The sequence below is a fragment of the Salvelinus fontinalis genome, chromosome 13 (assembly GCF_029448725.1).
Source record: "Salvelinus fontinalis isolate EN_2023a chromosome 13, ASM2944872v1, whole genome shotgun sequence".
Taxonomy (NCBI): Eukaryota; Metazoa; Chordata; class Actinopteri; order Salmoniformes; family Salmonidae; genus Salvelinus; species Salvelinus fontinalis.
In genome coordinates, this window is record NC_074677.1 from 40,011,166 (window position 1) to 40,024,620 (window position 13,455).

Consider the following 13,455-nt stretch of genomic DNA (forward strand, 5'->3'; position numbering starts at 1 on the left):
TCACACAACCTTTGGAATACAGCAGTAGCCACAACATAAGCCTACATGTAGGCTGACTGAAGCCTGCCTATTCCCATTCGGTCTTTAAATATTAGAGTTATTATCATATCATGACATATAAAGTCTGTCGTAGAACTTTTGAAATGCAGACAGGCTATTTAAATAACATGGGCATACTTGAGCACAAGAAAGGCCTAATTGTAGTATGTTCACTTTAGCCTACTCCCATTCTAACTTTAATAATAAAGTGATTCTATCCATAATCCGAGATTTTTGATTTATGTTCGTTTAAAAAAACTTGTTGCGTAAAATAAATGATTTTATTTCAATGCAGGGTCTAGGCAACTTTCCTTGAGATGAGCCGCACCGGGCTTTTCTTGTACCAGGGGCAGAGGGTGGGTCCATGAAGGGGTCTTGTTTCATGTTCGGTGATGAGACGCGGGCGGAGTTAACAACCACTGAGAGGAGAAATAGTGGAAAAGATAGGCTAATGTGGGCTACTGTAAATATCAAACCATACTTGGCCGGCCAGTGTTTAGTGGGGACTAGGGAATGGTTATCAGCGTGCCTGGAAACGATGCAACTTTATAATGTGCAGTAGTAGCTTTCAAAGTTTAGAGGCCAAGTTTACAGAAGAGAAGCTTGGACGTTGTAAACGCAGAAGACCGTCGTGATGACGAATGAGAATCTGCGGCAGAAACAATGTTTCCACTCTGCAGCCTAGGATCATCAATTACGCGCGTGTGTATACGTATTATTTCAAGAATGTGTGTAATACAAAAAGAAAAACCAGAGACTAGAGTGCGAGTACCCTAACGACTCTGTCCAAGTACACTCTAAAATCAGTAAAAATGCACGCAGTTACCAGCCTCTCAATGGTCAGTCTGTTAAGTTTTGGCTACCTATCCATGGACTGGATCAAGCCGAATCAAGTGGAGGAGCACACTCAAAACGATGCCTCTATTACGTTTGAGCCTAAGCAACCACCACACATTATATTCATACTGACGGATGACCAAGGCTTCAATGACATAGGTTATCACAACCCGGACATTCGGACTCCAACTCTGGACAAACTGGCCGCGGAGGGGGTGAAGCTGGAGAATTACTATGTTCAACCTATCTGCACTCCGTCACGCAGTCAGTTGATCACGGGCAGGTAAGCATAAAAGCCTCAGCATCAGGCGTTTTGACACGGACATCCTTGAAGGTGTGCTTGTAATTGGTTCTCTTGATCACAGATTAAACATAACACGAATTGTTTTATGTAGGCAACATTATCGGCAATGACAGTGTACAGCCAGGTGAGTAAGTAAGTAAGTCGCTCTGGATAAGAGCGTCTGCTAAATGACTTAAATGTAATGTAAATGTAATTACAAGTATAGAGAAACCACAAAACGTTATAATGCATCATCTCCTGATCAAGATGCTGGTTGCGTTTGGTGATAAATATGTGCAGGCATGGTACAATGCATTCCTTTGTTAGCCAACTTGTGTGCCCCTTAGGGCCTAAGAGTCCCTAAGACTCAGAGTCCCTAAAAATCTCTCGTTCTGCCCCTGAACAAGGCAGTTAAACCCACTGTTCCTAGGCCATCATTGTAAATAAAAATGTGTTCTTAACTGACTTGCCTAGTTAAATGAAGGTAAAAAAAATAAAAAAAAGACTAAACTATGCAGTGCCCTAACATATGTAGAGTACTTTGAAGTGTCTCATTCAGCACTGAAAACAACTGTTAAATGTTTGCACTAATGGTGTGTCCCTTGAGCTGACTCATCCAGAGCAACCGTAACATTTACTGGAAGTACTACTGCTGGCATCGACAGTATGTCATAACAGATGAGTTAGAGGATCATTCACAAGGTTAGGAATTCTCAGCGAATGAAGGCGAGTCGGGAAAGCGAAACCAAATTTCTTCGTTTTCCACAGACATTGAACAGAGATTGAATACATCTACAATAGAGGTCAGGGATACTGTCATTTGCCAAATAGTCACTTATTTTACTATAACTTACCAGGAAAGAGCTGTACACTGTTGGGGAAGATCATTGCTGTAGTAGATACCTCTGTTTCTACCCAGGGTACATGAGTAGAAACATCTGCTGTTGAGAGCAACGTGGAGAGCTGCAGGATGAGGCCAGTAATTGTGAAACAATGGATGAGGGCTGTTAAAGACTGGATAAACACAACCATATGAGCGCCAGGGTAGGAAAATAATTGAAAGGGAACGACACAAATGCTTGGATGGAGTCCTTGCCTCCTCAAAGTTGTGTGTCTGAAACAAACACGGGCTATATTCCCTCTATCATAGTACTCCGAGTAGGTTGTACTTGTTGATATGTCCTAACATCTCTTCAAGTTCACAACTTGGGGGAGGTCTTACCAGGACAATGTACGTTTGTGGAAACAGTTTGTGAAAATGGATTGCTAGGAACTTTTTTCACGGCAGGGTTTGCTTGACCGACTGTTCTTGAGTGGTGAAGTTGACATACCACGCAGCTGCTGCACTGCATCCTGAACAATAGCTGTGGGGCCGTCAGAGCACTTTGTCTGTGTGTGCGTGTGTGTGCGCGTGTGTGTGTAATGGGGTTGGTTGGTAGCCTGTCACCAGGGGATCTCTCTTGCAAAGAAACAGTTCACCCCAGAGTCGGAATCTCCAGAGTGCTTCTAAGAAGAATTGAATTAGCTGTTTTCTCCCCAGCAACTCTCAGCTAAGGAACAACCCACAGGGGAGGGGGATGAATAGGAGCAAGCCAGTTGTTTTTTTGGGCGGAGGAGTGAGGACATGACACACTCACTATGTGCCTGAAAGAAATGTGGACAGAAGGCCAAGGCCTAATAACCATCCTATTGACTGTTAAATCTGTGAGGAATGAAGAGAGAGAAAAGAGCCATGGGAATGTTTCTGTATAGGTGTGTGTATATCTGCACTGCGTCACCCATTACATGAACTCTCAGTGGACTCTCTCTCACCACATGCTCATTTTGGACTTGGTGTTGGTCGTGGGAGGAAGGGACTTGTCTGAAGGAAGTGGAGTGTGTCTGCTTACTGCAGTGTAGACCACCCAGATATCAGACCACGCTAAGAACCTGGGTGGCCAGACAAACGTCATATAGGGACAAGGTGCAAGTGTTTTCATGTGGTACAATGTAACTGAAGTGCTACACGGTAATATAAATAGGTACGTGTTCAGGACTGATGAAAACTTCAATATCTCTTCTTTTACCTGGAATGTTTTGGTATTTCTGTTAGTGGGCCGCAGCACCTTTTCAACATCAGTGTTCACTATAGTTCACTAGGGGGATATACTCGTTCTTCTGATTCCTGCGACATTCCTTTGCTCGCTCACCCATATCCTTGCAAAGTATCCCAACAGTACCCTTCTCCTTCCCTGGTGGGTGACAAGCTGTTGCACACTTCTGGCCCGAAAACAGATGCTAATGTTTAGAAGAGTTTCCTTCAAGACTAATTGACTTAATGAATTGCCTTTAATGTCTTGAAAGCTGCAGTCAGGCTGTAAAACAAGCTTTGCCAACCACATAGTAATTTAATGGTTGGTAGAGCACAGCACACTTATCTGTGAGGAAAGTGCATCTTCAATAAGAGTGTTCTCACCATCATGACTCTATTGATCAGCTCCAGCATTGAATGGGTTTATTTTACACAATGAATGAAGATGAATAAGATTAGCTGTTGGAAATTATTTCTCCCTACACAGATACCAGATCCACACAGGCCTCCAGCACTCCATCATCCGGCCTCGCCAGCCCAACTGCCTCCCCCTGGACATGACCACACTCCCACAGCGGCTGCAGGAAGCGGGGTACGCTACTCACATGGTGGGCAAATGGCACCTTGGCTTCTACAGGAAGGAGTGTCTGCCCACGCGCCGAGGCTTCCACAGCTACTTTGGCTCTCTGACGGGCAGTGTGGACTACTACACGTATGGCTCCTGTGACGGGCCAGGCCTGTGTGGCTACGACCTCCATGAGGGGGAGACCGTGGCCTGGGGCCGTGGAGGCAAGTTCTCCACCCACCTCTACACGCAGAGGGTACGCAAGATCCTGTCCACTCACGACCCGTCCCGCCAGCCCCTGTTCATGTTCCTCTCTCTGCAGGCTGTGCACACACCCCTGCAGTCGCCCAAGGCCTACATCTACCCCTACCGCGGGATGGGGAACGTAGCCAGAAGGAAGTACGCAGCCTTGGTGTCCATCGTCGACGAGGCTGTACGCAATGTCACCTACGCTCTGCGCAAGTACGGCTACTACCGCAACAGTGTGCTCATCTTCTCCACTGACAACGGTGCCCAGCCGTTCACTGGGGGGAGTAACTGGCCCCTGCGGGGGCGTAAGGGGACCTACTGGGAGGGAGGGGTCCGTGGGGTGGGCTTCGTACACAGCCCCCTGCTGCGTCACAAGCGGAGGGTTTCCAAGGCCCTCCTGCACATCACTGACTGGTACCCAACCCTGGTTGGTCTGGCTGGGGGTAACGTGTCACTGACTGAGGGTCTTGACGGCTACAATGTATGGCCAACCATCAGTGAGGGCAGAGAGTCCCCACGCCTGGAGATCCTCCATAATATTGACCCACTCCACCGGCGCTCTGGCCTGGCGTCTGCGTCTGGACAGGAGGCCCAGCATGTGTGGGACACCTCGGTCCAAGCTGCCATCCGGGTGGGGGACTGGAAGCTGCTGACAGGGGACCCGGGCCATGGAGACTGGGTCCCACCACAGGTACTGGCCAACTTCCCAGGCAGCTGGTGGAACCTGGAGCGGAACACTGAGGGAACAGGGAAGTCTGTGTGGCTCTTCAACATCACAGGAGACCCCTATGAACGCAGTGACATGGCTGTGCAGAGGCCTGATGTGGTCAAGAAGCTGCTAGCACGTCTGGCCTACTACAACCGCACTGCCGTCCCTGTTAGGTTCCCCACCGACGATCCCCGGGCCAATCCAGACCGCAACGGGGGGGCCTGGGTACCCTGGGTCGGGGGGGACGAGGACGAGCCGAAATGGAACGGGGTCTATAAGAAAGGGAGGAATAAAAAGAAGAAGAAATGCAAGCTGTGCAAACTGAGATCCTTTTTCAAGAAACTGAATACAAGGATAATGTCCAATAGAATATGAGGTGGGAAAGTCAATGACACTCAGTCACAAGTAGCCTATACATTTTACACTGCAAGAATAATCTGAGCCAGCAAACACTTTGTGTGTGTGTGACAATGGAAAATGATGTTTACTACACTGCATCTCGTTGAGTGTGCTTTCATATGGTTTTTGGATGTCGGACTATTGGGTTCTATTGTGTTTATTACATTTTCTATTTGATCCATTTGTAGTGTGTAGCTAAGTGAATTCAACATGTTTATGTTGACCTACTCACTTGGGGTTGTTTCAGCAGTAATGACATGAACTGACCTGTTTGTTTTCTATTATTTTGAAACTATCTAAGTAAAGAAACAACTGTTCAAATCAAACAGAAGCTAATGGGTGATTCTTCATGAAATTAGAACAAGACAAGCCCATGATTTTGGGGATTTTCATATCATTTAATCGATAGAAGAGTCCTTTGAAGGAAGGATTGTTGACGTGTATTTGACATTTGTATCTTTTTGGCCTTACCTGGGCCTCTTTTTAAAGCTGTGATCCGCGATAGGCAAAACAGAGCCATTGGCCGCCCCAAGCGCATTGGTTTTGGTTTGAAGAAACTAGCGTCAAGAATTGTGGTAAAAAAATAAATAATCGTTAGTACATACTATACTTTTCTATCGCGCGTGCAATGATGTGCTGATGTCTGAGGGAAAAAACAGTGTTCGTTGTTTTAAAACATCTTTGCTATTGTAATATTGCAAATGGACAATGGACCGATTGCAGCTTAAAGACTCGAAAGTGTTTTACAGCTTGCTCTGCAAATATGAGTAGTATTTGGAGTTAAATTATAATTGTCTTACATTAATTAATGCATTTTGTAAAATATAGACATGTAAAATGTACCATTTTTGATTTGGCAAATTTTTCTATTGTTGAACATAATATGTTCAATGGGCATATCTAAGTTCCAGAGTGGGATCTTATGCTCGTTTTAAAGTAATGATTAATTTTCAAGAGAAATATGTGCATGTTAGGCAGGTTTCCATTTAAGTTTATACTACAAAGCAAAAGCTATGTCGCAAAATAACACTGCAACATGTGTAATGGAAACTGCAGCTATAGGATAAATGTCCTAAAGATCAACAAAATGTTTATCCATTCGACAGGGGTGGGTTTTTTCTTTTGTCTTTCTTTGTTTATTGCGACAAATGATGTAACCTGTGTTTTTACGAATAAATGATGATTGCCGAATAATTTCGAAGGTACGTGGGGCATGTGATGTCATCACATAACTACAGTATCTTCAGAAATGATTCATCACACACTTTGACTTTAAAAAATTAATAAAAATGTTACAGCCTGAATTTAAAATTGATAAAATGTCAATTTTTTTGTCACTGGCCTACACACAATACCCCATAATGTCAAAGTGGAATTACGTTTTTCTAAATGTTTACAAATAAAGGAAAAATAAAATCCCGAAATGTCTTGAGTCAATATGTAATCTTTGCCTTTGTTATGGCAAACCTAAATAAGTTCAGGAGTAAAAATTCACAGAAGTTGCATGTACTCCCTCTGTGTGCAATAATAGTGTTTAACATGTTTTTTTTATGACTAGCTCATCTCTGTAACCCACACAAACAATTATCTGTAAGGTCCCTCAGTCGAGCAGTGAATTTCAAACATAGATTCAACCACAAAGACCACTGAGGTTTTCCAGCATCTAGCAAAAAAGGGCACCTACTGTTTTGTTACATGGGTAAAAATACAAATATATATCCGTTTGACCATGGTAAAGTTAATAATTACACTTTATATTGTCGTATCAATACACCCAGTCAAAACAAAGATACAGGCGTCCTTCCTAACTCAATTGCCAGAGAGGAAGGAAACTGCTCAGGGATTTCACCATGAGGCCAAGGTTGACTTTTAAACGTTACAGAGTTTAATGGCTGTGATAGGAGAGAAGTTAGGATGCATCAACAACATTGTAGTTACTCCACAATACTAACCTAATTGAAAGAGTGAAAAGAAGGAAGCCTGTACAGAATTAAAATATTCCAAAACATGCATTCTGTTTGCAACAAGGCACTAAAGTAATACTGCAAAAAAAAAAAAATGGTCTTGAATGCAGGTGTTATGTTTGGGGCAAATCCAATACAACACTTACTGAGTACCACTCTCCATATTTTCAAGCATAGTGGTGGTTGCATCATGTTAGGGGAATGCTTGTAATTGTGAAGTGGGGAGTTTTTTCAGGATACAGAAGAAACGTAATGGAGCTAAGCACAGGCAAAATCGGTCTGGCTCGGTCTGCTTCCACTCGACACTGGGAGATGAATTCACCTTTCAGCAGGACAAGAACCTAAAACACAAGGTCAAATCTACACTGGAGTTGCTTACCAAGAAGACAGTGAATGTTCCTGAGTGGCCTGGTTACAGTTTTGACTTAAATCGGCTTGAAATTCTATGGCAAGACTTGAAAATGGCTGTTTAGCAATGATCAACAACCAATTTGACAGAACTTAAAGAATTTTGAAAAGGATAATGGGCAAATATTGTACTTTCCAAGTGTCCAAAGCTCTTAGACACTTACCCAGAAAGACTCCCCGCTGTAATCGCTGCCAAAGCTGATTCTAATACGAATTGAGTCAGGAGTGTGAATACTTATGTAAATGAGATATTTCTGTATTTCATTTTCATTTTCAAGAAATGTGCAAATATTTCAAAAAACACTTTAAAACTTTTTCTTTATGGGTTATTGTGTGTAGATGTGTGATTTAATCCATTTTGAATTCAGGCTGTAATACGACAAAATGTGGGATAAGTCAAGGGGTAGGAATACTTTCTGAAGGCACTGTATAAAGCTCCACTCCACATATGTAAATGCCTACTGCTTGCTAAATCTATTTTTCAACTATAAAAAAATGATGTTTCTTTGCAGGACAAGGACTGTCTTGATTTTCAAGAATGCCAGAATTGCTTTGCGTTGCTTTTCTGGTTGGCTGTATTCAAGTTTCACCATCCAATTATTTCAGATATACAGGAGAGCAAGTCTCACCTTGGCATGGACCATGGCAATAGGCTAATTTGACACATGAGAATTATTATAATACGACAAATATTAGTCTACTCTTGCATTCTGTCCATGCTGACTTGTGTGTGCTACCAGAGACATGAAACAAATAGGTGGGAAGGCATACAGGCTGTCACAAATGGGATAATTTGTCTATAAGTAGCAGAGATCCACTCCAGAACGTTGATATGCATGTAGAGTGTATTATGGTCAACTGTAACAGTCCTGACCTATTTATGTTAGTTTTTATGTGTTTTTGGTCAGGGCATGTGTTTTGGGTGGGCAGTCTATGTTACCTGTTTCTATGTTGGTTTCGGTTTGCCTGGTATGGCTCTTGATTAGAGGCAGGTGGTTTGCATTTTCCTCTAATCAAGAGTCATATTTAGGTAGGGCATTTCGCACTGTTTGTTTTTGGGTGATTGTCTCCTGTGATGTCTTCGTTATGTTCGATGTATTCACTTTTGGAGCTGTTTGGCTGTTCGTTATGTTTCGATGTCCGTTCCTGTTCGTGAGTTTACGTTTGTCTATGTAAGTTTATGTTCAGGTTGCGTCAACATCGTTTTGTTATTTTGTAAGTTTTGAAAGTGTTTTGTTTCGTTTAGTCTACGTCGTATTTGTAATAAAAATGGCTTATTTCCCTGACTCCGCATTTTGGTCCGAAGATCCTTCTCTCCTCACCTCATCTGAGGATGAGGAAAGCGACAGTTATGACAGAATCACCCACCAAAATACAGTGACCAAGCGGTATGGGAATGCTCGACGGAGCAATAAGAACTTTTGGACTTGGGAGGAGATATTGGACGGTAGAGGACCTTGGGCTCAACCAGGGGAATATCGCCGTCCTAAGGAGGAGAAGAGGACAGCCACAGCCCAGGAGCGCTGGTATGAGGAGGCAGCGCGACGACGCGGTTGGGAGCCCGTGAGTAAGACCCAAAAATTTCTTGGGGGGGGGCACACGAGGAGTGTGGCAAAGCCGGGTAGGATACCCGAGCCAACTCCCCGTGCTTACCGTGGAGGTAGAAGGCGTCGTACTGGTAAGACACCGTGTTATGCGGTAAAGCGCACGGTGTCCCCAGTACGCGTGCTTAGCCCAGTGCGGGCTATTCCACCTTGCCGCACTGGGAGGGCTAGGTTGGGCATCGAGCCGGGTGCCATGAAGCCGGCCCAACGTAGCTGGTCTCCAGTACGTCTCCTCGGGCCGGTGTACATGGTACCAGCCTTACAGGTGGTGTCCCCGGTTCGCCTGCATAGCCCAGTGCGGGCTATTCCACCTCGCTGCACTGGCAGGGCTACGGGGTTCATTCAACCTGGTAGGGTTGGGGAGGCTCGGTGCTCAAGAGCACGTGTCCTCCTTCACGGTCCGGTATATCCGGTGCCACCTCCATGTACCAGTCCTCCGGTGGCAGCCCCCCGTACCAGGCTGTCTCTCCGGGTTCTCTCTCCTGCTGTTTCCTCCTCTCCAGCGCAGCCGGTGCCTAGACCACGCACCAGGCTGTCTCTCCTTCTCCTCCCTACAGAGCTATCTGTCTCCCCAGCGCCATCTGAGCCATCCGTCTCCCCAGCGCCATCTGAGCCATCCGTCTCCCCAGCGCCATCTGAGCCATCCGTCTCCCCAGCGCCATCTGAGCCATCCGTCTCCCCAGCGCCATCTGAGCCATCCGTCTCCCCAGCGCCATCTGAGCCATCCGTCTGCCAGGAGCCTGCAAAGCCGCCCGTCTGCCATGAGCCTGCAAAGCCGCCCGTCTGCCATGAGCCTACAGAGCCATCCGCCAGACAGGAGCCGCTAGAGCCGTCAGCCAGACAGGAGCCGCTAGAGCCGCCCGCCAGACAGGATCTGCCAGAGCCGCCAACCAGACAGGATCTGCCAGAGCCGCCAACCAGACAGGATCTGCCAGAGCCGCCAACCAGACAGGATCTGCCAGAGCCGCCAACCAGACAGGATCTGCCAGAGCCGCCAGAGAGCCATGAGCAGCCAGAGCCGTCAGAGAGCCATGAGCAGCCAGAGCCGTCAGAGAGCCATGAGCAGCCAGAGCCGTCAGAGAGCCATGAGCAGCCAGAGCCGTCAGAGAGCCATGAGCAGCCAGAGCCGTCAGAGAGCCATGAGCAGCCAGAGCCGTCAGAGAGCCATGAGCAGCCAGAGCCGTCAAAGAGCCATGAGCAGCCAGAGCCGTCAGTGAGCCATGAGCAGCCAAAGCCGTCAGAGAGCCATGAGCAGCCAGAGCCGTCAGAGCGCCATGAGCGTCGAGAGCCGTCAGAGCGCCATGAGCGTCGAGAGCCGTCAGAGCGCCATGAGCGTCGAGAGCCGTCAGCCTGCCATGAGCGTCGAGAGCCGTCAGCCTGCCATGAGCGTCGAGAGCCGTCAGCCTGCCATGAGCGTCGAGAGCCGTCAGCCTGCCATGAGCGTCGAGAGCCGTCAGCCTGCCATGAGCGTCGAGAGCCGTCAGCCTGCCATGAGCGTCGAGAGCCGTCAGCCTGCCATGAGCGTCGAGAGCCGTCAGCCTGCCATGAGCGTAGAGAGCCGTCAGTCTGCCATGAGCGTCGAGAGCCGTCAGCCAGCATGGACCTGCCAGAGCCGTCCAAACAGGACCTGCCAGAGTCCTTCAGCCGGGATCTGCCCCTTGTCCCGGTGCTGCCCCTTGTCCCGGTGCTGCCCCTTGTCCCGGTGCTGCCCCTTGTCCCGGTGCTGCCCCTTGTCCCGGTGCTGCCCCTTGTCCCGGTGCTGCCCCTTGTCCCGGTGCTGCCCCTTGTCCCGGTGCTGCCCCTTGTCCCGGTGCTGCCCCTTGTCCCGGTGCTGCCCCTTGTCCCGGTGCTGCCCCTTGTCCCGGTGCTGCCCCTTGTCCCGGTGCTGCCCCTTGTCCCGGTGCTGCCCCTTGTCCCGGTGCTGCCCCTTGTCCCGGTGCTGCCCCTTGTCCCGGTGCTGCCCCTTGTCCCGGTGCTGCCCCTTGTCCCGGTGCTGCCCCTTATTCCGGTGATGGTCCTTATCCTGGTGCTGCCCCTTGTTTTTGTGCTGCCCCTTGTCCCGGTGCTACCCCTTGTCCCGGTGCTGCCCCTTGTTCCGGTGCTAGTTGATTATTTAGGGGAAGGTAATGTTTGGGTGGTCAGTGGTAGGGGTAGACAAAAGAGGGGAGTGACTATGGTGGTATGGGGACAGCGTCCTGAACCGGAACCACCACCGTGGTCAACTGCCCACCCGGACCCTCCCCTGGACTTTGTGCTGGTGCGCCCGGCGTTCGCACCTTGGGGGGGGGGTACTGTAACAGTCCTGACCTATTTATGTTAGTTTTTATGTGTTTTTGGTCAGGGCATGTGTTTTGGGTGGGCAGTCTATGTTACCTGTTTCTATGTTGGTTTCGGTTTGCCTGGTATGGCTCTTGATTAGAGGCAGGTGGTTTGCATTTTCCTCTAATCAAGAGTCATATTTAGGTAGGGCATTTCGCACTGTTTGTTTTTGGGTGATTGTCTCCTGTGATGTCTTCGTTATGTTCGATGTATTCACTTTTGGAGCTGTTTGGCTGTTCGTTATGTTTCGATGTCCGTTCCTGTTCGTGAGTTTACGTTTGTCTATGTAAGTTTATGTTCAGGTTGCGTCAACATCGTTTTGTTATTTTGTAAGTTTTGAAAGTGTTTTGTTTCGTTTAGTCTACGTCGTATTTGTAATAAAAATGGCTTATTTCCCTGACTCCGCATTTTGGTCCGAAGATCCTTCTCTCCTCACCTCATCTGAGGATGAGGAAAGCGACACCTCTTACATCAACAATATATTGAAAAATTAGTCAGATACATTTTTTTGTATATTTTTTCAATATTTATAAATGTATGTAAGAAAATACTACTCATATTACATAGCAAGTAGTGAAGCTTCATATGAGACCAATTTCTGCTTTGTAGCACCTACAGATGAAACATTATGGAGTCTTAACGGACTTAACAGACATTTAGGTAAGGCCAAAATATCACAAACATTCCAACTTCAATTAATTATTTCCCAATTATGCTTTAAGATACAAATGTCAAATATATGTCAACAATCCTTCCTCCAAAGGACTCTTCTCTGGATAACATTTTGTGAATATCCCCAAAATCATGATCTTGTTTTGTTCTAGTTTTCACACTAATGTCATATTCCTCTTCACTTCTTTGTGAAAACCACAGACATCCTCACCTTGGCAACAGACACAGACCATTGGTCGCTACAAGTCACTTCCTTGAATGTACTGTATGTCATCCTACACCAGCTGATAGGCCAGCCTGGTCTCATAGACTAGACGTAACATAGTACATGTCAATACAGGACACTGAAATTAGTATGATATGTTACGTTTGGTGTGGTTAAATAAGACAGATGGATACTTAAGGCAAAGGAAAACTTAAAAGAAGAGTGTTGGTGAAATACTTAGTCCGTAGTTATTATTTTCTAATTGCTCTCTTAATGTCACAACCGTCTGGAAAAAGTTGTTAAGGGGCTGTGCTGATAGTGTCTTGTCTCCAATGGAAACCATTAAACTCTGTAGTTAAAGATGCACTATGCAGAAATCTCTCAGCCATTTCCCGGTTGAACAGATCTACCACTTCAAAGCTGCAATATGTAACTTTTTGGGCAACAAAAACAAATTAACATAGAAATGTTGTCTAATTGAAAGCAAGTCTAAGAAGCAGTAGATATGTTCTATGTGCACTATTTCTATGCTTCCCGTTCTTAAGTTTTGTTTTTGAGTCTTTTACGTTCGGTTTTGTTCACCAGCTTCAAAGAGCTGAAAATACTATCTTTTTGTTTATGTAAAATATATTTCACAGCGGGTTTAGATGGTACAAAGATTCTCTACACTATACTTGCTTGTTTTGTCACATAAATTGAAATTAGGTGAACTATTAACATTTTAGCAACCAGGAAATGGCGGAGTGATTTCTGCATAGTGCATCTTTAATGATTTATTCAGAAGTCTACCAAGAAAGTACTGTAAGTGGAGCTCTTAGCATGGGTGGAATGTTATTACTATTTTTCATGATTTCATAATTAATAAACTTTTTTTTTTAACACAGAAAATCTGGTGTTTCTATGTCAAACGCTTTTGTTATATTTCAGTCTTCTGTGATGTATAGAAAGTGTAATATTGGGATGCAAACTCAAAATGGAATATATTTCAACTCTATATCTGACATGGTACAAGGTGTCTTCTAAGCCCAAAACCATGTGTGGGAGGTGTATACTTTTGTTTCAAAGTAGATTTGTTTAAGACCCTGATTTAGCCCACTGCAGTAAAAGGTTAAACACAGCTGGGGACTACTT

The 13,455-nt window shown here is 45.9% G+C and overlaps 1 protein-coding gene across 1 annotated transcript; it reads left to right on the forward strand.

The window, feature by feature from the left end:
• The first annotated feature begins 440 nt into the window (after positions 1-440).
• Positions 441-8,815, forward strand: LOC129868658 (arylsulfatase I-like). The gene is made up of 2 exons (XM_055942828.1): positions 441-1,159; positions 3,718-8,815. The coding sequence occupies exons 1-2, from the start codon at positions 852-854 to the stop codon at positions 5,126-5,128; spliced, it is 1,719 nt and encodes a 572-aa protein (XP_055798803.1). The 5' UTR covers positions 441-851; the 3' UTR covers positions 5,129-8,815.
• The last annotated feature ends 4,640 nt before the right edge of the window (positions 8,816-13,455 follow it).

Bases quoted from the DNA above. Each gene is read 5' to 3' on its own strand.
- LOC129868658 (XM_055942828.1), top strand. From the start codon at position 852: ATGCACGCAGTTACCAGCCTCTCAATGGTCAGTCTGTTAAGTTTTGGC. The intron at 1,160-3,717 runs GTAAGCATAAAA...CTCCCTACACAG, and splicing joins AGTCAGTTGATCACGGGCAG to ATACCAGATCCACACAGGCC.